General features: G+C 47.7%; 2 protein-coding genes across 3 annotated transcripts in view; both read left to right on the top strand.

Moving 5' to 3' along the window:
• The first annotated feature begins 1,806 nt into the window (after positions 1–1,806).
• The window catches only part of RAB11FIP1 (RAB11 family interacting protein 1), a 36,670-nt gene continuing 13,761 nt past the window's right edge, over positions 1,807–24,715 (top strand). For both annotated transcript variants that reach the window (XM_055567092.1, XM_055567093.1), the window contains exons 1-3: positions 1,807–2,262; positions 21,361–21,800; positions 23,038–23,827. In XM_055567092.1, the coding sequence (XP_055423067.1) occupies positions 1,886–2,262; positions 21,361–21,800; positions 23,038–23,827 (1,607 nt within the window). In that variant the 5' untranslated portion in view covers positions 1,807–1,885. The remainder of the gene's footprint in view (positions 2,263–21,360; positions 21,801–23,037; positions 23,828–24,715) is intronic.
• Positions 15,274–17,003, top strand: LOC129643017 (elongation factor 1-alpha 1). The gene has a single exon (XM_055567094.1). The coding sequence runs from the start codon at positions 15,339–15,341 to the stop codon at positions 16,725–16,727; it is 1,389 nt and encodes a 462-aa protein (XP_055423069.1). The 5' UTR covers positions 15,274–15,338; the 3' UTR covers positions 16,728–17,003.

Raw genomic sequence — 24,715 nt, forward strand, 5'->3', positions numbered from 1 at the left:
GAGACAAGTCACCACCTGGTCCTGCCCTGAAGAGGACTGTTGGAAGCCAAAGCTTGGAGAAATCTGAGTGAAGCCTTGCAGTGGATAGGATGTAGGTTGGCCAGAGAGAGAGGCGGGCCGGGCAGCCGCGGGCCAGCCTAGCGATTAAATGGCTGAAGTGGGAAGTTTATCTGGGCTACAGTTTGTTTGTTCAAGAGATAGAGGAGAGGGAATCAGGGTGGGGCCCACATAGGAATGCCTTGGAATCTCTGTTAAGTCTCAGGTTAATGCAGTTGATGGGGAGGTAATGTTGCAGAATTCCCAGCAGGCAATACTCAGTGTGGCTCAAGAGGAAGGGAGCCTACAGACCAGGTGGGAAACTAACAGCAATCCAAGATCCGGGTTCTGAGGATCTGGGAGAAGCAAGGGATGCAGCAGACACACTGGATGAGAGTCAGACACCCTGGGCTCTAGTCCTGGCTCTGTTGTAGGGCCTTGAACAAATCACTTCTCTGCTCCTCTGGGCCTTTCCTTAACTCTAAAATCTAAAAACCTTCCTCAACCTCTGCAATCTGATGCTCAATAGATACTTGAGTCCCCAGGATATTGGAAATGAAGGGAATCGCCAGTCTAAAGGAAACTGCGAACCAGGAAGTGCTTGATGGATGGCCCAGAGTTAAAGAGCGAGGAGAGACGGCAGAGGGTCCAGCGAGGAGAAATGGGGAACTGCGAGGGTGGGGGTAGGGGGAGGGCCTCTGCTCCCGAGGAGGTCCGTTTGGCAATCCCATTTCCAGTTCCTCCTTTAGTCCCCTTCCCTGACTTAGCCTCTCAGCCTCACCTTATTTGGTGAGGGTGGGGCAAAGCAGAACGCTCCCAAGCCACTACAGGTGCCCTCTGGTTGTACCTTCACCTTTTCTGGCCTTCAAAACATCCTCATCAATTGCCACCCACCTGGCACCTTCCCCGAACCGACTTTCCTCCGGAGTAACGGCCCCAGCGGCCAAAGTAGGAAGAGCAACGAATTTGGGATCGCCTTCGCAGTCACTCGCATTGTTTTTGTCCTTTAGTCGCTAAGTCGTGTCCGACTCTTTTGCGACCCCTTGGACTGTAGCCCACCAGTCTCCTCTGTCCATAGGATTTCCCAGGCAGGAATACCGAGTGGGTTGCCATTTCCTTCTCCAGGGGATCTTCCCCACCCAGGGATCGAACCTGCGTCTCCTGCATTGCACGCGGATACTTAACCACTCATCCTCATAGCTACCATTTATTGAGAACTCACCCTGTGCCAGGTAACATGACATTTTTTTTTTTTTAACAGCAGTCTCTGAGGTGGTTGCTCTCTCATTTTACAGATAAAGAAACTGAGACCCAAAGGTAACTAAGGAATCTGTACAAAGCCAAACACCTGCCAGAGGGCAAGACCAGACTGGAAATGAGGTCTGACTCCCCTAATCGCTGCTCCGGCCAGATCCGGTTGGGCTGGGCGACCTTTGGCCGTTGGGGACATCTTCCACCTCTTAGCATCACCTCTTGGCATCACCGACTGCATGGACATGAGTTGAGCAAGCTCCAGGAGTTGGTGATAGACAGGGAAGCCCGGGCTGCTGCAGTCCATGGGGTCGCAGAATCGGACACGACTGAGAGAGTGAATTGAACAGAACTGACCACCCCTTAGGGTAAAAGTCTCCAAGGTCCGCCCCCGCCGGCGCGGCCCAACCCGGGCCCTAAGGGGCGGAGTCGGACAGGTCCTGCAGGTGGGGGCGGTGGGCGGGGACTGTCTGGGGGCGGGGCACATAGGGGCGTGGCCGGAAGCATTAAAGAGGCTGCGGAGACTGGGGCGGCGGTAGAGGCCGCCGGTCGCGGCGATCACCTCTTAACTTTTCTGTTGGGTCGCAGAACCGCCACCATGTCCCTGGCAGCCTCGGCGGGCCGGGGCCCCGGGGCCGTGTGGTCCCCGACGCATGTGCAGGTGACGGTACTGCAGGCGCGGGGCTTGAGGGCCAAGGGTCCCGGGGGCACGAGTGACGCGTACGCGGTGATCCAGGTGGGCAAGGAGAAGTACGCCACTTCGGTGTCGGAGCGCAGCCTGGGCGCGCCCGTTTGGCGCGAAGAGGCCACCTTCGAGCTGCCGCCGCTGCTGTCGGCCGAGGCCGCGCCCGCCGCCGCCGTCACCCTGCAGTTCACCGTGCTGCACCGCGCCCTGCTCGGCCTCGACAAGTTCCTGGGCCGCGCCGAGGTGGACCTGCGGGGGCTGCACCAGAATCAGGGCCGCCGGAGGACCCAGTGAGTGTGCGGGCGGGTGGCGAGCGCGGGGAGACGGGCTGTGCGAGCACGAAGCCTGGCCGGAGCGCCAGAGAATGTGTCTCTCCAAGGGGACGGCCGGGGCCACGCCTTTGCGGAGGGGGACCCTCCCCCCCAATCCCCCCACCCGCTCGGCCGGTTCTAGGATTCTCGCCTAGCTTCTCCTTGGGCTGTCCCGCCCTGGCTCTCCCAGTAGATGGGTTCCGGTACCTGGGGATTTTTTTTTTTTTTTTGGAATCTGCGGGACGGCGCTCAGCGCCTGGCATTTAGTAATCATTTCATGAGTTTTTGATGAATTGAAACTATGTGTGGGCTGACGAATTCCTCTTATTAGCTGAGTAGCTGTGTATATTTGATGTAGGGTTCAGCTTACGTGTAAAGCCTCCTGGGTATTTCATTGTACTGGACAACGAGCTGTGAATGGCTGGGGCGGAGCGCTGGGAAGACCAACTGGAGCAGTTAGATCCACCGACACCAAAGCCCTAGAGGCTCGCTCAGGGGCCGAGCTAGGGGCGTTACTGTGCGGGGTGGGTGTGGGTGTGGGGTGGGGAAAGGGGAACGCGGGCTGCTCAGCGAGGGCTATCCCCTATTCCCATCTCACCAACGCCTTAGGGGTCGATCGGGAGAATTTGCCCCTCCCTCCTTCCTTTCCTCCTCTAGGAATGCTGTAACAGTTTGGTCTTAACTTTCAGACCAAAATACCCTAACCATGTTTGCCCTCGGCCCCAAATTACTAAGGATTTCCCAGTGACGGCTGGAACCAGGGCCTGCGGTTGGCCAGGCTGAATTGAAAAGTAGGCCCTGTTTCGCTCTGGAGTTTGCGAAGTTCTCTCTGGTCCTACTGAGTGGGGGGTTGGGAGGGGCAGGATGGCTGCCCACCTGTAGCTCCCCTCCCTCCTTAAGATATTTCTCTTAGGGTAATACACTCCTGCAGGGAAAGCAAAGCAACCCCCTGTGCATTCTGAAGTGTTACCGGTTTGTTTTCTCTCAGTGTTTGGAATGGAACATTTGATTATGCTCATCTGTTATACCCAGAGCTAGCCTCCCTTAGGGCTTCCTCACTGGTTCAGCAGTAAAGAATTCACCTGCCAATGCAGGAGCTAGAGGATCCATCACTGGGTGGGGAAGATCCCTAGAGAAGGAAATGGTAACCCACTCCAGTATTCTTGCCCAGAAATCCCATGGACAGAGGAGCCTGGTGGGCTACAGTCTGTGGGGTTCCACAAGAGTTGGACATGACTGAACACGTACACACACACAGCCTCGCTTAGCTTAATTGGTTACTTTGCTGGACCTTAAATATGCTAGTCATGTTATCACCTAACTCCTGTGGTTTATGAAGCACTCTGATTAATGCTGTATGTTTTAGATATACATGGTATTTTAACTTTCCCTTGGAAAGGAAGCAGGAAGAGCCAGAGGATTTGATGTTACCAGACTCTCTTTTCTGTAGGTTCTTGCAAATGTTATAACTGCTTCCTTTATCCAGCCAAAGATGAACAGGCATTTCTGAGCTTGAATCAGATAAAAAGGGAGAGCCTAGAGGTGAGGATGGATGGGGTATCTTTGTGGTATCAGCTTACAAGCTGTAAGGTGAGCAGCAGCATCTTCGCTGACCAGGGGCTGGAGCAGTCCTAACTTTCTGCTTGATTAAATGGCATTTGGGGCCTTGGATGTACTGTCCTTTGCCTTGTCCCATCCAAGATGTGTGGATATCATGTCTGTCTCTACCATCTGTTTCTTCTTATTCCCTTGAAAAGTAGATTGGATCTCCCTGCTAGAGATAGGGATTCCAGATCTCTGGGTCTGGTGCCCACTCTGGCCCTGACTCATTGTTGGGCTTCAGGATGCTCCGTCTCTAAATACCCAAGTCTCCCCATGTACAGATGGAGCTTGTGGCCAGACTTAGCTGATATTTATAAGATGTTTCCGGGTTCCTGGATTAATGGAGCCCCATGTATTGATTCAAAAGGTCCTGTTACTGGTTTGGGAGGAACAAAAACCTCCTCAAGTTCCCCAATTTCAGGAAAGGTTCAGTCTCTGCACCTTCATTTTTCCCATCCTTTCTGATGTAATTCTAAACCTTGGTGATTACTCCTGTCCCTATTATATAAGCTTGTGACCACTTAGTTACAATATCAGCTTGTAGGAAAACCATGCTTAGTTGATTTTTTTAATAACTACAAAGGAAGCCTTCTTCGCTCCTCCAGCAGTAGGCAAAATCTCAAGCTTTCCATCTGCCACTTCCTGGGACTTTCCAAGATGCTGGAGGAACTCAGTTGAACCAGGCCTGTCTGATGTCCTGGTACTTCACTTGGGTGCCCAAGATAGCTGCAATTTGCAGTATGAGATATACACTTTTAGGTGGAAGTTTAACAGAAAGAAACTGGTTGGGCTAGGAGGATCATTTGAACTGGTTATTAAGGGTTTGACTCCACCTTAGACATTAAAACCAAAATCAAAAGAAAAGCTCACATCTTGGCCTATAGTTTTATGTGTGTGTGTGTGTGTGTGCATGTGTGCATGTATGTTAATCTTTACAGAAAATAGTTGTGGTCCAGAAGTTAAAACTCAAAGTGTTAAGAGCTAACTTTGCTGATATTTTCATTTGTTCTCTTAATAAGACCCCACATATCACACATTTGGAATCAAGAAAATATGCTTTTTGTAATGACTCAGATTTTGCCGACCTCAGATTAGGGTGATGATCAGTTCAGTTCAGTTCAGTCTCTCAGTTGTGTCTGACTCTTTGCGACCCCATGGACTGCAGCACCCCAGGCCTCCCTGTCTACCATCAACTCCCGGAGTTTGCTCAGATGCATCTCCATTCAGTTGGTGATGCCATCCAACCATCTCATCCTCTGTCTCCCCCTTCTCCTCCCGCCTTCAATCTTTCCCAGCATCAGGGTCTTTTCCAATGAGTCAGCTCTTCACATCAGATGGCCAAAGTATTGGAGTTTCACCTTTAGCATCAATCCTTTCAATGAATATTCAGGGTTGATTTCCTTTAGGATTGACAAGTTTGATCTCCTTGCAGTTCAAAGGGACTCTCAAGAGTCTTCTCCAACACCAAAGTTTAAAAACATCAATTCTTTGGCGCTCAGCTTTTTTTATAGTCCAGCTCTCACATCCATACATGACTACTGGAAAAACCATAGCTTTGACTAGACGGATCTTTGTTGGCAAAGTGATATCTCTGCTTTTTAATATGCTGTCTAGGTTGGTCATAGCTTTTCTTCCAAGGAGCAAGTGTCTTTTAATTTCATGGCTGCAGTGTGATGATACATATCTTTAAAACACTAAACAGAGACGGACATATAGATAGGATCCATTTAATAGGGAAGAGTGTGTGGCCCCTTTAGGTAAGAAGAAATCGAAATGAACTGATTTTGCACTGATATTAATGCAGTTGTCCCTCATATCCAAGGGTGATTGGTTCTAGCTCCCCTCCCACCTCAATGCCACAATCTGCGGATGCTGAAGCCCCTTATGTAAAATGGCTTCATATTTGTGTATAACCTTTGCACATCCTTGGAGAAGGAAATGGCAACCCACTCCAGTATCCTTGCCTGGAAAATCTCATGGACAGAGGAGCCTGGTGGGCTGCAGTCCATGGGGTCGCAAAGAGTCAGGCACGACTGAGTGACTAACACTTTTTGTACATCCTCCTGTATACTTTAAATCATCTCTAGATTACTTATAATATCTAATATGATATACATGCCATGTTGTTGTTCAGTGGCTCAGTTGTGTCTAACTCTTTACGAACCCATGGACTGCAGCGTACCAGGCTTCTTGTAAGTAGTTGTAAATACCATGGAAATGCTATATAAATAATTGCCAGTGCATGAATCCAAGTTTTGCTTTTTGGAGTTTTCTGGAGTTTTTTTTTTTTTTTTTCTTGAATATTTTTGAGATATTTATATTTTGGTTGAATCTGAGGACCTGTGGATACAGAGGGCAGACTCATCCATACTTCTCTGTGGTCTCAGCTGAGCTTTAGTTAAATGGAAATCAGTTAAGTCCCGTGATCATGAAATAGACGTGAATCTGAGAGGCAGAGTAAGGGGACCAACATGTGGGCTTCTCTGCTGTCTGATCTTGAGTAGCTAGGGGTCCTAAATTGGACCAAAAAACCCAAACTCAAAACCAAGCATCTTTTAAGAATACCAATAGCAATAAAAATGGCGGCAGTAATCGCTTAAAGACAGATTAAAATAAATATTCAGGCTGGTGACTGGAAGGCCATTGTGTAACCAGATAGGATGAAATTTGATACAATAGCCTTTCAGATATGGAGAGAGAGTGAATGATGGAGGGTCATTTTATCATCTTTCTTGAAGATTCAAGAGAGAATCTGGCTGCATAGAAAGGATTTGGATGCTGATAAAGGTTAGACATTTTGAAGAACTGTAAGTGTAGTAAGATGGTGTAATATGTTGCCAAAGGAAATTCAGGTGATTAAGAAGAAGGGTGAGACCATTGTTTTTCTGGGAGAGTGGGAGGCAGAGAAGTCACAGATGAGCACAGAGATCTCAACTTCACAAATCTGAGCCGTCAGCGTTTGCGCTTGTAGAACACCTCTGGGTTTCCTAAGCACTTTTCGGCTTTTTGTAACGGACTGGAAAATTTGAGCAATGCTGTTACTGGTTCAGTATTTGAGTTTTTTTGAGATTTCTCTTAAAGATGACATTGAGGCTTTACTGGAAACCCTCCCATCTCCAAACTGGCAGAGGCCCCCCCACCCAGTATAGGAAACTGATGGCTCAGTGTCCAGGATTGGTGCTATATGGGCTCTGGAAGAAGTAACCCCAGCCTGTTCACAGCGGAGGAATGGAGTGACTCAGAGGGGAGGGTGCATCAAAGTCATGGTTCCTGTGATGTGAAAGGTGTGCTTTTTGTGATATGATTTGATGGTGATTTCATTTACAAGGCATTCAGTTAGCAATGCGGAAAGTTCTCACTGCCTTTCCCCCCGCTTGTTTTTAAAGTTCATCCATACTTTTAGTAATTATTTTTTAACACCTACTATTTTTGAGGCACTGGGTAGACAGCATAAACAATGATCCCTGCTTTCAGGAAGCCCAGAGCCTTCTGGGGGGAGATAGACAGTAAACACCATGAATATTCATTGGAAGGACTGATGCTGAAGCTGAAGCTTTAATACTTTGGCCACCTGATGTGACAAGCTGACTCATTGGAAAAGACCCTGATGCTGGGAAAGATTGAGAGCAAGAAGGTAGGGGGTGACAGAGGATGAGATGGTTGGATGGCATCACCGACTCAATGGACATGAATCGGAGCAAACTCGGGGAGATAGTGAAAGACAGAGGAGTCTGGTGTGCTGCAGTCCACAGGGTCTCAAAGAGTTGGACACAACTTAGCGACTGAACACAGATGAACACAAAGATGAATAATCTTGTGCTGCGATGAGTGTGGTAGAGGAAGAGAACAGGGTATCATAAGAGAAAAGAGCAAAGATTGCAGATGGCCTCTCTGAGGCAGAGGCCTGGAAGATAAAGAGGAATTTTTCCAGTGAAAAGTAGAGGATGGGGAGCAGCCTGTGCAAGGCCCTGAGGCAGGAAGATCTGGGAAGCTGGAGAGGTTGCCTAGATTGAGGCTGAAGAGGAAGGCCGGGCTTCCTTCAAGAGCAATGGAAACTGCGGAGTGTTGAAAGCAGAGGGGTGACGTGATCCAGTTTGTGAAAGTCTGGCTGTCTGATGGAGAGCAGATTTGGAGCAGGTTTAGCCTGGAACCCGACAGGTGGGCTGGGAGGCTCTGGCAGGAGTAGGGTGACAGGCGTGGGCATGGACGGTGGTGGGTGGGTTTCAGAAATATTTCCGAGGTTCAGTTGGCCTTACTGGTGGTGGATTGGATGTGGGTGGGGGAGAGTGAGAGGAAGTGATAAGAACGAACAAATAAAATAAGGAGAACTTGCTGTTGAATGTGAACCAGGAAACGGTGATGGCTTGCTTTCCCCAGCAGTCACTGTGATACAAGAGTGAGGTCAACATGTCTTGGCAAAGACAACATGGGCCATGATGCCTGTGTGTCGAGTCTTCCGTTGAAGCAAATGAGTAGGAAACACCATCGAAACCAGGGCGTGTACATGTGCGTCCCCAGGTGTTTGCACTTTTAGCACAGGCCAAGTCTTTGTTCTGTAATAGCGTAACTGATGTGACCTCACCGGTTGCGCCAACACGGCAGGTGGAGTCACTGCCACAAGAAACACAGGACCAAGAAAAGGAAAAATGATGCACAACACGAGGGGAAGTAAACCCGTCAGTGAAAAACACAACTCTGGAGGCAAGTAAGTCAACCATTCCAACCATGTAAAGGTTTTTCACATCAGGGGAAGGTGAACATACAAAAGAGCCTTGTTTGGCTCAACTTCCCTTTGGTTACAAAGACCTGTGTTGTATTTCTACAACCACCATCAGAGGAAGGTTTTTATAAATAGTATCTCTGTCATTTTAATTGTAGTTGTTAATTTAAAAATGTTATGATTACATTAAAAACAATACATGTGCTTATTAAACTGTCATCAGCTCCAACCGTATTTGCTGACATCATCCTTCCGTCCCCCTGGACAATAATCCTTGGTTTCCTTTTCGCTGCTCTGGTTTTTAATTGCTCTATGTCTGAGAAAGCTGCTTCTCACCCTGTACATTGGGAAGGATGCTGGCCGTGGCTTAGCTCTAGAGGGTTCGGATGTCCTCCGTGAACGGAGGGAGTGATTTGAAGGCATTTAAGGCCTTATTTCATCTCACAGCCAGGCCCTGGGTGGCCTTTGGTTCAGAGCCTACATGGATCTCTAAGCCTCAGGGCCTTTGAATTCCAACAGAATTAACAACCAGAACCTTGATCAGCCTTTGAAGAAAACCGGCATAGGTGTGGAAAGACTCGGTGAGCGGGTTGTGCTTCCTTGAAGGTGTCCTAGGTCGGACCTCGTGCTGCAGCTGGAGACCAGGCCAGCTGACCCTCTTTCCCCTTGTCCAGGGCCCACTTCTGTCTCTTCATTTGCTGTGTGACCTAGCCCAGGTGTTCTAACATCTCTGAATGGGCAAGTAAGTGGTTACAGTCCCTGGAGACATAGGGCAGGTGGTCATTTGCCAGTGGGACGTGGAGAAGTGTTTAATCTTTGTTAAACACTTCTACCCCACAGACTGGGGCCCCGCCAGGCTCCTCCGTCCATGGGATTCTCCAGGCAAGAATACTGGAGTGGGTTGCCATTCCCGTCTCCAGGGGATCTTCCCGACCCAGGGATTGAACCTGGGTCTCCCACATTGCAGGCAGAATCTTTACTGTCTGAGCCACCAGGGAAGACTCTGCTTCTTGGTGGGGAAGCAGAGCATCTGACTCATCTGGTTATCAAGGTGAGTCCCAAGGAAGAGGGAAAAAAAAAACCCATATACCGAGAGCATTTCAAAATCCTATTCTAACAACAAACTTCAGTAAGAATGAAGAGTTCTTTTCGTGTAAGAGGAAACCCCACAGCCTGATGCTGTGGGAGGTGGCACCCTTGAAGAAACAGCCTGTCCCTCACACAGAACACGGTACTCCGGATCACAAGAGGCCTTTTCAGACCAGGCCTTCTGGAGGCTGTGGTGGTTCTCCCTGGGGTAGCCACGTCTCTTTTCATAAACAAGAAGTTTAAAATTAGTGTTCTAATTTCAAAAATTTGTTTTTGTTGTTCAGTCGCTCAGTCGTGCCTGACTCGTTGCAACCCCATGGACTGCAGCACCCCAGGCCTCCCTGTCCATCGTCAACTCCCGGACTTTGCTCAGTTGCATGTCCATTCAGTTGGTGATGCCATCCAACCATCTCATCCTCTGTCTCCCCCTTCTCCTCCCGCCTTCAATCTTTCCCAGCATCAGGGTCTTTTCCAATGAGTCAGCTCTTCACATCAGATGGCCAAAGTATTGAAGTTTCACCTTTAGCATCAATCCTTTCAATGAATATTCAGGGTTGATTTCCTTTAGGATTGACAAGTTTGATCTCCTTGCAGTTCAAAGGGACTCTCAAGAGTCTTCTCCAACACCACAGTTTGAAAGCATCAATTCTTTGGCCCTCATCCTTCTTTATGGTCCAACTCTCACGTCCATCCATACATGACTACTGGAAAATCCATAGCTTTAGCTATTTGGACCTTTGTTGGCAAAGTGATATCTCTGCTTTGTAATATGCTGTCTGGGTTTCTCATAACTTTTCTTCCAGGGAGCAAGCGTCTTTTAATTTCATGGCTGCAGTCACCATCTGCAGTGATTCTGGAACCCAAGAAAATAAAATCTGTCACTGTTTCCACTTTTCCCCCTTCTGTTTTGCCGAAGTGATGGAACTAGATGCCATGATCTTAGGTTTTTGAAAGTTGAGTTTTAAGCCATCTTACATTTAGCCGAGTGGATTAAAGATGAAGGGTGGCCTCGGTGTGAACTTGGGGTCTGGCTTGCCCATCAGCACCACTGCTCAGCACCGGAGAAGCAGGTCACCCGGGAGAAGCAGGTCACCTGCCGCTTGGGGGCTCGCTGTTGCCTTTGGCAAAGGAGCCGCTTTTAGGCACTAATGAGATGAGAAATTCCTTTCCTGCAGAGAGAGGCGTGTAGATAATCTGTTAGAGAGAAATCAAGGGCTTTCGTCTCCAGGGTGTCCCTGAGGGACACATTTAGGAATGTGCCCATGGGGAGAAAAAAGGCAGCTGGAATTAAGTGTCTTTTCCTGAACGCTGCCCTCCCTAGTGGAGCCAAAGGAAAACGTTTTATAAGAAATGCCAGAAAAACTTTATAGAGGTGTGACGGCTGCACGCTTCATTTGTAAACTTCTTGTTTATGAAAAGAGATGTGGCTAGCCCAGGGAGAGTCACCACAGCTTCCAGAAGGCCTGGCCTGAAAAGGCCTCTTGTGATCCGGAGTACCATGTCCTGTGTGAGGGACAGGCGGGCCCCAGGGCTGTTTCTTCAAGGGTGCCGCCTCCCACAGCACTGGGCTGTGGGGTCTCTTCTTATACCAAAGGAGCTCTTCATTCTTATTAAAGTTTGTTGTTAGAACAGGATTTTGAAATGCTCTCGGTATGTGTTTTTTTTTTCCCTCTTCCTTGGGACTCACCTTGATAACCAGATGAGTCAGATGCTCTGCTTCCCCACCAGGAAGCAGAATCTTCCCTGGTGGCTCAGACGGTAAAGATTCTGCCTGCAATGTGGGAGACCCAGGTTCAATCCCTGGGTCGGGAAGATCCCCTGGAGAAGGGAATGGCAACCCACTCCAGTATTCTTGCCTGGAGAATCCCGTGGACGGAGGGGCCTAGCAAGGCCCCAGTCCGTGGGATCACAAAGAGTGGTTGGACACAACTGAGTGACTAACACACACCCCCCACCAGGGGTTCCCAAAGAAAGAAGTGTGGGTCTGTCTGGGGGGCTGAGAGAGGACTGAAAGCGCTTTGATGTCTACCGGGCTAAAGTTTGTTTCCTTTGTCCTGGCCAGGAGGTGGTGAACCAGACCATCTCATTTCCTTTCTCCATCCTTAAGGTCTCTGTGCCTGAGTGACAAAGGACCCCACGGAGATCCTTCTTCGGCAGATCACATAAAATACATTACCTTGAGGCAAAAGGCAAGATACCGGATCTGGTGTTAGAATATTAATTTTTGTGGCTTTTTGAGATGGTCAAGTAAAACATTGGTAACTAGATGATAGGAAGAGTGGCAGACTTCCATGTTTATAAATGTGTTAATTTTTCTAATTTTTAGCAAATCTTAAAATACTGATGCTTGGTTATTTCCTGTAGTCTTTACCTACACAGAGTTGAGTATTGCTTTCAACTTAGAAAATATGCCTTGATCCTTACACTTCAGCCAGTTATGTCATCTTGGCGTGTGCCTGAAATCATTTGGGGACCCTCTGTTTCTTGTCTCTCCCACCTCCGTAGAAGTTCTGAAGAGTTCTGAGGGTCATTACATCTCATGATAAATTATAGAATTACATACTGATCACTTCACTTCACTTCACAAAGGACAGGGAAGCCTGGCATGCTGCAGAGTCCATGGGCTTGCAAAGAGTCAAACCCGACTGAGCGACTGAATAACATGATATTTTAAAATATCGTATCTGCTTTTTAATTTTGGAAATTGTATCATACAAACTAATTTTATAATTGAGTTTTTTCCCCACTCCCTTCAAATGCAAATCATTGTTATTTGTGTTTGATAGTGTCAGTTTGGATCCCTAGGAATACCGTCAGTCTGAACTGTTGGTATCTTAAATTCCCTTCTGAGAACGACATGCATGGCTGAACAATGGTATAAATGCACTCACCGAATATCATGCAGCCATTAAAAATAGTGGATATGGGGACTGTACGACAGCTATATTTAACACACTACAAATAGAATTGCCTGTGTTCTCTGGTTATTACCAAGTCATGATCATAGCTAACACCAAGTGTTTATTAAGTGCCAGGCACTGTTCTAAGCTCTTTACATGTATTAAGCCATTTAAGCTCAGGTGGTAAAGAATCCGCTTGCAACGTGGGAGACCTGGGTTCGATCCCTGGGTTGGGAAGATCCCCTAGAGGAGGGCATGGCAACCCACTCCAGTATTATTCCCTGGAGAATCCCCATGGCCCGAGGAGCCTGGTGGGCTACAGTCCCTGGGGTTGCAAAGAGTCGGGCAGTTCTGAGCGACTAAGCACGCACAATCTTTGTAACATCCTTTGTAAGCACCTTATCGAAGGTGCTTTTAACCTTGTTTCAGAGGAGGAGCCAGAGAAGTCAAGTAACTTGTCTGAAGTCTCTCAGTTAAAACATGCAGGAAAAAGACTTCAAGAAAATACATTAAAGGGAATGGTTGAATTAGCATTAGAGAGAGTCAGTTAAAACTTTTTTCCTATAACCTGCTTTAATTACTTTCTAAGGGACTTTCTATAGAGCAAATAGTATGGGAAGATCAAAAGCATTTTCAACCTGCTTTTTATACGATGTTTCCTTTCCCATATCATTTTCTAACTTTTTAGGATTGAATTTGGTGGCTACAGACAGCCTTTCAGTGGTGCAGAATGGCTGTTTCAGGGATTAGGGTCAAAAAGGAACCATTTGCAATCTTCATAATTTACCACCAAGTAGCTGGTGGTGGGCAGATGGGAAAGTCCACCTGGGGAGGAGAGTGGGGCGGCAAGAATGGCTGATCAGTGATTCTGTATTCAGAGTTAGGTAACAAGGACCAGTTACCTTGGTCAGTAACAAAACCTGTTAAACCACTTAGCTTCTGCCGGTTATACCCCACAAGCGTTTTATAGGTCTTAAATGTCTTTGTCCCTGTTTGCTATGCATTGCCTCTATGCTGCCAAGAGAAGAGTCTAGACACTTCACCCACGTGGAGTCACTCCTTCTCACAACCCCTTTTAGATATCCTCCTCTGCTGACCCTGTGAGATTCTCAGCCTTATTTTTCTTCCCCAGGGAAGACAGTGAAGGAACTGATTTAAAAAGTTTTTCCATCAAGTGCATCCTTCATCTCAAACACATGAAACTCAGGTGCTGTTCTGTTCTTCCTGCTTCTCCCCTCACCGGAGGCCACGATCCCCTGTGTCTTGAAGTTCAGTTACCATGGGGATAACTCACGCTATAAGTCGGGGTGGAGATTTTGCACGGGAAGGGAACTAGGCGGTCCGTCCTTGACCCTGGAGCCCATATAGACAGGATCCCTTGAAATGAACACTAACACATTAAAACAAGGAGCTAGTGGTCGTCTTTGCCTTTGTGTTTCCTGGAGCTTCCTGTGTCTGATGGGAGGGTAGAGCCTTAATTCATTTTGCTGGGTCCCCAAGTAGGTGGTTCTTATAGCCCCTTGGGATTTCACTTAGCTGAGAAACTTTTTTGTGTATAAGTAAGTGTAAGTGATAGTCGCCCAGCCATGCCCGACTCTTTGCTATCCCATGGACTGCAGCCCACCAGGCTCTTCTATCCATGAGATTTTCCAGGCAAGGATACTGGAGTGGATTACCATTTCCTTCTCTTTGTGTATGACAGTCCTTATTTGTGGGGTTCCCTGGTAGTTCAAAGGGTCAAGAGTCTGCCGGCAATGCAGGAGACCCGGGTTCAAACCCTGGGTCAGGAAGATTCCCTGGAGAAGGAAATGGCACCCCACTCCAGTATTCTTGCCTGGAAAATCCCATGGACAGAGGAGTCTGGCAGGCTACAGTCCATGGGGTCACAAAGAGTCAGACACAACTGAGTGACTTCACACATGTCCTTATCTGTGATGAAATTGTATACGCTAGCAGGAATTTCTTTTCGTGTTAAATTATTTTTTCACGCTTCATAATCAGAAAGAAAAAACAGCCGTTGATTCAGTGTAACAGACACTCCGTGACCGTCGGGTGAGCCGGTCCCCTCTCCCACTGTCTGGCCTCTTGGTTCTGTGTTTCCAGTGCCCGCTGTGCCAGAGCGGGCATGGACCACATCTTTGTAGCCATTATTTCCCTGTCTCCGCCTTGAATCTCTGAAGCTGTCATTTTTTTTTTTTTCTTCGTCTACCCTGTGGAATGTTTTAAAGGAAAAAACATGTCTGCTTCAGCTACAGACAGATTATTTTGGAGGCATACCGGCCTGTCCTTTACACAACCGTAAGCCCGCACGTCGGCTGGGATGCACTGCGAGACCTTTCATTTCCCCAGAGAAGGAACCACACTGCCCACATTCCGATGGAGGGCCCCTGGGATCAGCTTTCCTTGTCCTGAGAAACCTACATGCTGAGGGAAACCAGCCCTGAGAATTGCGCATGGTTGGGTTGCTTTAGCTGTTTCAAAACTTGAGTGTTTAAAAAAAAAAAAAAAAAAAAAACTTGAGTGTTTAAAAACCCAGGAGATTTGACAATGCGTATCTGGACTCTAGTCCCCCAGTCAGGCCCCTCGGGAGGCAGACCCTGTGTCCTGCATTCTGTACCCTGTTCATTCTCTTTTTTCATATTCCCTTGTTGCTTTCTTCATAAGACATCTTTTTGAGCTTTTTCGCAACGGGTTTGCCGCCAGGACACAGGTGTCGTGAAAACCACCGTTAAACCTAAGCCAAAATGGGAAAGGAGAAGACCCACATCAACATCGTTGTCATTGGGCACGTAGATTCAGGGAAGTCTACCACGACTGGCCATCTGATCTACAAATGTGGCGGGATCGACAAGAGAACAATTGAAAAGTTCGAGAAGGAGGCTGCCGAGATGGGAAAGGGCTCCTTCAAATATGCCTGGGTCTTGGACAAACTTAAAGCTGAACGTGAGCGTGGTATCACCATTGATATCTCCCTGTGGAAATTTGAGACCAGCAAGTACTATGTTACCATCATTGATGCCCCAGGACACAGAGACTTCATCAAAAACATGATTACAGGCACATCCCAGGCTGACTGTGCTGTCCTGATTGTTGCTGCTGGTGTTGGTGAATTTGAAGCCGGTATCTCCAAGAATGGGCAGACCCGTGAGCATGCCCTTCTGGCTTATACCCTGGGTGTGAAACAACTAATTGTTGGCGTTAACAAAATGGATTCCACTGAGCCACCCTATAGCCAGAAGAGATACGAAGAAATTGTTAAGGAAGTCAGCACCTACATTAAGAAAATTGGCTACAACCCCGACACAGTAGCATTTGTGCCAATTTCTGGCTGGAATGGTGACAACATGCTGGAGCCAAGTGCTAATATGCCATGGTTCAAGGGATGGAAAGTCACCCGTAAGGACGGCAATGCCAGTGGAACCACCCTGCTTGAAGCTCTGGATTGCATCCTGCCACCAACTCGCCCAACTGACAAACCCTTGCGTTTGCCTCTCCAGGATGTCTATAAAATTGGTGGTATTGGTACTGTCCCTGTGGGTCGTGTGGAGACTGGTGTTCTCAAACCTGGCATGGTGGTCACCTTTGCTCCAGTCAATGTAACAACTGAAGTGAAGTCTGTAGAAATGCACCATGAAGCATTGAGTGAAGCCCTTCCTGGGGACAATGTGGGCTTCAATGTCAAGAACGTGTCTGTCAAAGATGTCCGTCGTGGCAATGTGGCTGGTGACAGCAAAAATGATCCACCCATGGAAGCTGCTGGCTTCACAGCTCAGGTGATTATTTTGAACCATCCAGGCCAAATCAGTGCTGGATATGCACCTGTGCTGGATTGTCACACAGCTCACATTGCTTGCAAGTTTGCTGAGCTGAAGGAGAAGATTGATCGTCGTTCTGGGAAAAAGCTGGAAGATGGCCCTAAATTCTTGAAATCTGGTGACGCTGCCATCGTTGATATGGTTCCTGGCAAGCCCATGTGTGTCGAGAGCTTCTCTGATTATCCTCCCCTGGGCCGTTTTGCTGTGCGTGACATGAGACAGACAGTCGCTGTGGGTGTCATCAAAGCAGTGGACAAGAAGGCAGCTGGAGCTGGCAAGGTCACCAAGTCTGCCCAGAAAGCTCAGAAGGCTAAATGAATATTATCCCCAATACCTGCCACCCCAGTCTTAATCAGTGGTGGAAGAACGGTCTCAGAACTGTTTGTCTCAATTGGCCATTTAAGTTTAATAGTAAAAGACTGGTTAATGATAACAATGCATCGTAAAACCTTCAGAAGGAAAGGAGAATGTTTTTGTGGACCATATGTTTTGTGTGTGGCAGTTTAAGTTATTAGTTTTTTAAAATCAGTACTTTTTAATGAAAACAACTTGACCAAAAATCTGTCACAGAATTTGAGACCCATTAAAAAAAGTTTAATGAGAAAAAAAAAAAAAAAAAAAAAAAAAAAAAAAGACATCTTTTTGAAAGGGTAAAAGCCTGAAATGAACTTTTCTGTATTTTTAGCTGTTTAGCCTTGTCGTATGTTTGACCAAGAAGACCCCAAACCAAAAAATCCCCAAACAGTTGGGCAGCCTATTTGGATAATAGGCATTTTTTGCTTGAATGTTTATTCCCAAGACCCTCGCCTGACTGAGGGACATGGAGATTAAAGTTTTCATTTTAGACCATTTTCTATGATTGGAATTTTTACCCTATGCCTGTTATTATTTTTTCATTTGTTTGTTTACAGAGGTATACTTTTTTGATTTGTTGTAGGTCATAGCATAGGAGAAAAGGTTTTTCTGCGAAACAAAGATTAAAGTTAGTATAGTTTCCACAAAGTCATAAAGTTGTAAACCACACTCATCAGTTCATTCAGTTCCATGTAATTGATTCCTGTTGATCTGGATGAAGTAAACAGGTTTTTCAGTCGAGTTTTGTCATTTACTGGGCTTCCCAGGTGGTGCAGTGATAAAAAATCTCCCTGCCAATGTAGGAGACGAGAATTTGATCCCTAGGTCAGGAAGATCCCCTGGAGTAGGAAATGGCAACCCATTCCAGTATTCTTGCCTGGAAAATTCCAGGGACAGAGGAGCCTGGAGGGCTATGGTCCGTGGTGTCGCAAAGAGTCAGACATGACTGAGCACAGCACAGCAAAATTTTTGTCATTTGTTATTTGGTTTAGTGGTATTATCTAAAGGCTATCAGAAACTTACATTTGTTAAGAAAAGTTCTTTTTATGAGCCTTCTTGAAAATCTTCATTTTGTAAAAGCATCATTGTAAAATAACAGTTGCTGTTATTACTTTACAATATAGTTTATGTACGTGTCCTGTCTCTTGCTGTATATTCAAAGATCCTCTTAACTTTGGAAGAACTAAATTTTAATTATAAGTAAAGATGACTGCTTATAGAGGGGATCCTTTTACTTTTCACTATTTTGATAGGTTGCAGGATTTTTTTAAGAATAAAGGCTTAAAAATAAACCTTCTGCATTAGAATTATGGCTTTCTGTCTGTACTCTGCCCTTTGTACTGGGAAAACCCAGCCCTAATTTCTGAGATAACTCAAACTTTCTGGGCTGACGTGAAGGGCGGTGCTGGGTCCTACCCAGGCTGACATCACATGCTGTGTGGCCATGCTGGGACCTGATTATTTATGAACTACTTCTGTGACATGCTGGAATTAAGTACACTGGACATCAAACTCACAGAAACACTGAAAAACTGAACCGATGCTTCAATGTTGAAACCCACAAATATGTCCTGGTTTGAAATTTTTTAGGGTGAGACATTTCTGGATCATGGTTTTCATGAACTATCAAATTATGCTTGTGTCAAAGCTCCCTTGCTTCAGCTGTGTGGATTTAATGATCAGGGTAATGTTGCTGAAACAGTTCCTGTCTTCCCTTCCAGCTTTGATAAATACAGCACAGATTGAGAGGGGGCTGCCTCCCTGCCTGGGATTCAGCCTGCCTTTCCCATCCTTAAATAGCCCAGTGGTTGTTCTTGGCTACCTGGCCTTTGGTTTGGGGTTTGCTGGTGAAAATAAGCGACAGGAACAGTCGGAGTGCATGTTCACACCTCCTGGTGGCGTTGGAAATTTGCAAAACAAATCCCACTCTTGTGCCCAGGGACTGAACCCATGCATCAGGTGGTAATAGGCCCTCGGGGAGGATCCTGGGGTTGGCTGCAGCTTTACTCAGAATAAACAGGCTTTGATGTTGATACTTTGGGGAAGGCAGCCCCATCGGGGGAAAGGGCAAGTGGTGTTCTTTGAAGGTCAGGAGTCTTTGCATCCCCTGGGAGGGTGAGCAGAGAGGCTGTGAAAGAGCTGGGAGGAGGCCCTGGTGGAGAGGTGAGGTCTCCCTTTGTGGTCTGTGTTGTCATTTGAGCCTCCGAGTTCAGCTCTCAGCAACTTCCCCTTTTCAGGTGCCTACCCTTGGTATTTACTAAGGCTAGCCACTCCTCATCACCAAGGCTACCATGTCAGCACATGACTGTCAGGAGAGAAGGATACAAATAATCCTCTCAACATCTAAATGACAGATATGCAAACTGTTCTCCATGAGGCCCTGGACGTGTAATGGAAAGACACCAGGCTGGCAGGCAAGGCTGTCTGTAAAGACCGTGCATCTCCCTTCTCCTCCAGCTGTGAACTATAGTTTTGAAAATCCTAAATGCTTTCTTCTAAAGATCCAAAACTGCAGCTCCCACCATGTTCTCAGGTCTTGGTTGTATTTTGCCAACCCAGTGTAAGTCTGGACTTTCCGTACAGCCTTGAGACTTAGGGCTGAGGTCAGCGATAGGGGCTTTCCCCCTTCTCGTCTTTTGACTTAGAACATTTAAATTGGAAGCTTAAGCCTCCTTCATAAAGAATGTTAATTCCAGCCCTTTTATTCCTGTATATCATAAGAGATGGCCCAGCCAGTTCAGAGAGTTCAGAGAGAGAGTGCTAAGTTGGAATCTTGGTGTAGAGAAAGGAGCTTTGGGGAAACTGCAGAGCTGGTTCAGAGTCCTGGCTGTGCCTTTTAACAATTGCAAGACCTTGTACAAGTTACCTAACTTGTGAGCCTCAATTTTCCTTATCTGTAAAGTGGGTATACTGTCTACTTCATGCCATTCTCATGAGACTTAGAGGACATTTCTCAGTATGTTTCTGCTTCCCTCTGCCCCTTTAAGTGCAGAATGAGCTAAGACAGTGGGGGCAGCAATACGCCGGGTGAGTAAGACAAGCTGAAGGTGAAAGAGGAAATTGTGTTTATTTGGGCAAAACCATCATTTCCTTAAAGTCCATAGCCCTCAGCTCTTAAATAGGTCACCGAGAAGAACATCAGTGTGTGGTTCTCAGTGTGTGAACGTGACTCCGGGGGTGGCTGTGGGGAAGCCCTGTATTTGGAGTTGTTTGTTCAGTGGAAGTCGTGCCACTCACCGGGCTCACATTTTTGCTATTCACCCGATGGAACATGCCACGGAGAGGTTTCCTTTCTCTGCAGTTTGTCTTTCCTGGGCTGATAGAATGTCATTTGCCGTATCATGAGGTTGTTTGCAAAGGACCAAGTGAAATACTTGAGTCATGCTTGAAACATTCCTTTTTCTGATCATTAAGCTGGAGATGAGCGTCTCCTCTCAGTTTCTTGTTTTTTCCCCTTGTGGTAAAATACATGTAACAGAAGTGACCATTTTAACCATGTTTCTTGTTCTGTGGCATTACTTACTTTTACACTGTTGTGCAACTGTCCCCACCACCCAGGTCCCAAACTTTTTATCCCCCAGCTGATGCTCTGTACCCGTTAAACGCTAACTCCTCATTCACCCCCACCCCCAGCGCCTGGCACCCACCATTCTCTTTCCTGTCTCTGAATTTGACTTGTCTAGGGGCCTTAAGCTACCCTGGTGGCTCAGACGGTAAAGAATCTGCTTGTAATGCAGGAGACCCGGATTTGATCCCTGGGTTGGGAAGATCCCCTGGAGAAGGGAATGGCAACCCACTCCAGTATTCTTGCCTGGAGAATCCCATGGACAGAGGAGCCTGACAGGGTGTAGACCACGGGATCGCAAAGAGTCAGACACAAATGAGCGAGGAACACTTTCACGCAGGGAAGGCCTCACATCCCTGGAATCATACAGTATTTGTCACTTTGTTTCTGGCTTATTTCACTCTTTTTTTTTTTTTTTTTAATAGATATTTTTTACTCTGTTTTGCAGTTTCCATTACTCCCTGGAAGGGACTGTTCTACAAACCCTTGCTTTTCTCTGAGATACTCTTGTAAATTTGCACTTTATCTTTGTAGCTGTTTTACCCCTTTGAAGGAAAAAACCAGTCAGAGCCAGTCATAGGAAATGATTTGATGGAATGTGTATATTATTCTTAAAAATAACTCTTTACTGAATCAGGATTTTAGGTGACCATACCCTAAGTACCACTGGAAAAGGAAATGGCAGCCCCCTCCAGTATTCTTGCCTGGAGAATTCCATGGATAAAGGAGCCTGGTGGGCTACAGTCTGTGGGGTTGTAAAGAGTCAGACATGACTGAGTGACTATCACTCATACACTAAGTACAGAATCAGATCCTGTACTGCCTAGTGGATGCCTTCCCAGAAATAAAACTACGAGTTCTGCCCTCCCCTCCCCTCCCCGCCCCTCTCCCCACGTTCCCCAAAGAAGGGAGCACAGGATGTGTTTCTATATGAGGCTGGCAGTAGCACAGAGGAGACACCAGATAAAGGACTGTGAGCATTGTTTTAGGCTCTTAAATTCAAAGGTAACCTCTCAGCCTTTCTCCTCCTAGGTGGTACACCTTGAAATCCAAACCGGGGAAGAAGGATAAAGAGCGAGGAGAAATTGAGGTTGACATCCAGTTTATGAGAAACAACATGACTGCGAGCATGTTTGACCTTTCCATGAAAGACAAGTCTCGGAACCCGTTTGGGAAACTGAAGGACAAGATCAAGGGCAAGAATAAGGACAGCGCGTCCGATACGGTGTCAGCCATCGTCCCCCACGTGACGCCCTCGGCTGACAGCGATGACGAGTCTCCTTCCAAAGACAAGAAGAAGAAGTCAAAGATCAAGACCTTGTTTTCCAAGTCCAACCTGCAGAGAACGCCTCTTTCCCAGTCCATGTCCGTCCTGCCGACCTCAAAGTCAGACAAAGTGATGCTTCGTCCTGGAGACTTCGAGTCCCGGTGGGAGGACGATGACGAGGATGAGTCCTCCTCTGCCTCGGATGGTGAGTCTCCTCCTCCTCCTTCTCACTTGGCTTCTCCCCCTCCTTTGCTTTGGGAGAGAAGAAACGAGCAAATCTTGGTGTGGGGGGTGGGGTATGGTGTACATGGCAGTGGTTATAGTAATGGTGATGGGGATGGTGTTGGGGGATGGTGTTGATGGCAGCGGTTGCTGTAGTGGTGATGGTGGTGGGGATGGTGTAGATGGTGGTGGTGCTTTTACTGATGGTGCTGGAGATGCTGCTGCCAGTCGTCATCATAGTGGTGACGACGGTGGGCACTTAAGAGTACTAACTAAGGTTAGGAAGCCTTCTGGTACCTAAGAGTACTAACTAAGGTTAGGAAGCCTTCTAGTACCTAAGAGTACTAACTAAGGTTAGGAAGCCTTCTCTATTTCTAAGTCCTCTAGTTTCTGATGCTGCTGCTGCTAAGTCACTTCAGTCGTGTCCGTCTCTGTGCGACCCCATAGACGGCAGCCCACCAAGCTCCCCCGTCCCTGGGACTCTCCAGGCAAGAACACTGGAGTGGGTTGCCATTTCCTTCAGTGCATGAAAGTGAAAAGTGAAAGTGAAGTCACTCAGTCGTGTCCGACTCTTAGCGACCCTATGGACTGCAGCCTACCAGGCTCCTTCATCTATGGGATTCTCCAGGCAAGAGTACTGGCGTGGGTTGCCATTGCCTTCTCCCCTCTAGTTTCTAGGAATGTGTAAATTCCTTTCTCATAATGTCTGGCTCTAAAACTGATGAGCATTCGTACAAGCTTTTGGGGCTAGCATGCAAGGTTTTTGTTTGCTTTTTTGTTTTCAGATTAAGGATAAAACCATAGAACCTTACAATAATTCTGATAGTTCATTAATTCATCAGGTATTATATTGAGCTCCCATGAAATATGTTCCTAATGAAAGCTGAGGAATCCAATTCCCTTAACTCTGAATTAACTGGGTATTTTGAAATTCAGTGACCAGTTCCCTACTACTGGCCAGATTCTGCAACCCAGCCAAGAGCACTGCCCTTGTCCCTGGTCCTTGCAGTTTCTTGACCTCTGCACCATTGACATTTGGGGTGGGTAGCTCTTTGTTACGGGAGCCTTCCTATATTCTGTGGCATCTCTAGCAGCATCCTGGCCTCCGCCTGCTGGATGCCAGTAAACACCCCGCTCAGCTGTGACAACCAAAATAAGGACTCAGATGCTGCTTTCTCTTAATTTCTAACCCCCTTGGTTCTTGGGTCTTCTCCCTGCAGTCTTGTCTCACAAGAGGACAGCAAGCGCAGATCCTAAGCAGCTGAACCAGGTCAACTTCAGTCTCCCCAAGAAGGAAGGCCTCTCCTTCCTGGGCGGCCTCCGGTCTAAGAACGATGTCCTCTCCCGCTCGAACGTCTGTATCAATGGGAACCACGTCTACGTGGAGCCACCCGAGGCCAAGACCGAGACCAAGGACAGCTCCCCGTCCCCCTCTCCATCCCCACAAGACCTCAGGAAGAAGCGCTGGTTCTCATCTACAGAAAACCTGGCCTCTCGGCCTTGGAGGGAGCCTGGGGAAGCAGGCGCAGTGCCTTCCGAGTCTTCCACAAAGGACACCCTCAAGTCTATGTCCCTGCCGTCCTACCAGCCGCAGGTCAGCAGGGACCTTCGGGAGAACACGGCCCCGGCGACCTTGGAGGCTGCAAAGGAAACCAAAGAGAGCAAGAAACAGGAGAACAAGAAGCCAGCTCTGCCCTTCCTGGTGCCGGGAAAGAAGGACACGGCCAAGGGCAGCGAGGGCGAAAGCCCTCCTGCTGCCGCCTGGGGGAAGGAGAGGGAGGAAGCGCCTGCTGCCCTCAGGGCCGGGGAGCACCAGCCGGGGCCTGTCGACGACCTTGTGAAGAAATCGAACAAAGAGGCTGCGCCTGTTGTCGCTGGACTGGGCCGAGCACTGAACCCCTTTGAAGATGAGCAGCTCCCAGAACCAGAAGCTGACCCAGAGCCCAAGGCTGCGCCTGTCCCACCTGTTTTCTCGCCCAGGGCTCCCCAGACCAGAGCCGTGAAACCCCGGTGAGTCTCGGCCCTCCCTGCGGGGACCCTGGCAGTCAGGCCTACTGTAGAGCAGGCCTTGCTTGTTGGTCTGTGGTGGTCCCTGTAGCAGCTGGGGGTTTACTAGTCTAAGTCGCTCTTAGCCAGCCCCTCCGTGTCCCAGCCCAGGGCCTCTGCCAGCAGGCGTGGCCTGTCCCTTGTCCGGCATATCCCCCGTAAGTATCTTTGCCCCAGATATCTTAGCCACAAATGTTTCCCCTGCAAATATTTTTTGCTTCTGGCAAAAGTACACAGGACTGGTCTGTTCATCTCAACGAGATAAGCAGAGCGTAGTGGAGCGCCCAGGTTTTGTAGCAGATTCTGAGTGTCAGGGTCTGGGAAAAACAACAGGTTTGCATGGTGATGGTGCGTGCAGAACTGGGGATCAGTCCATTCTTCCTGCATATTTCATTGGAGGCAGATGTATTCTCTCCTCCTTGCACTTTGGTGTGGGTTTGCTGACACAAGAGCCCCTTGGTCCCCTGTCGAGTGTGCCTGGGCGGTTCTCTGTGTGTTCACTCTGCACCTTGTTGCAAGAGCCTCGGGGGTTCTGCTTTTCAGCATGACTCATATTCACCGTCATGGTATTCCTACTGGCTGGGGTGGGAGAGACTTTTTTTTGAGATTCTGCCTATTTTGATTTCACAGACACAGACACACACAGACAGAGACACACACACACCCACAGAGTTCCCCTTCAAAATCTGCCTCTTGCCCTGTGGTGTGCCTCGAATGGCTTTGAGTTTTTTCAGATGGTTTTTTTATCACCAGAAGAGACTGCAGGCTGTTGCTCTCCCGGGACCTTTCTGTTTCTATTGCAACAGACCTTTCTGTAGCAGATGTGCTTGATGATAAAAGCATGCCTTTTAT

This window comes from Bubalus kerabau, chromosome 2 (genome assembly GCF_029407905.1).
Source record: "Bubalus kerabau isolate K-KA32 ecotype Philippines breed swamp buffalo chromosome 2, PCC_UOA_SB_1v2, whole genome shotgun sequence".
Classification (NCBI taxonomy): domain Eukaryota; kingdom Metazoa; phylum Chordata; class Mammalia; order Artiodactyla; family Bovidae; genus Bubalus; species Bubalus kerabau.

Coding starts and splice junctions, on each gene's coding strand:
- LOC129643017 (XM_055567094.1), top strand. CDS start 15,339: ATGGGAAAGGAGAAGACCCACATCAACATCGTTGTCATTGGGCACGTA.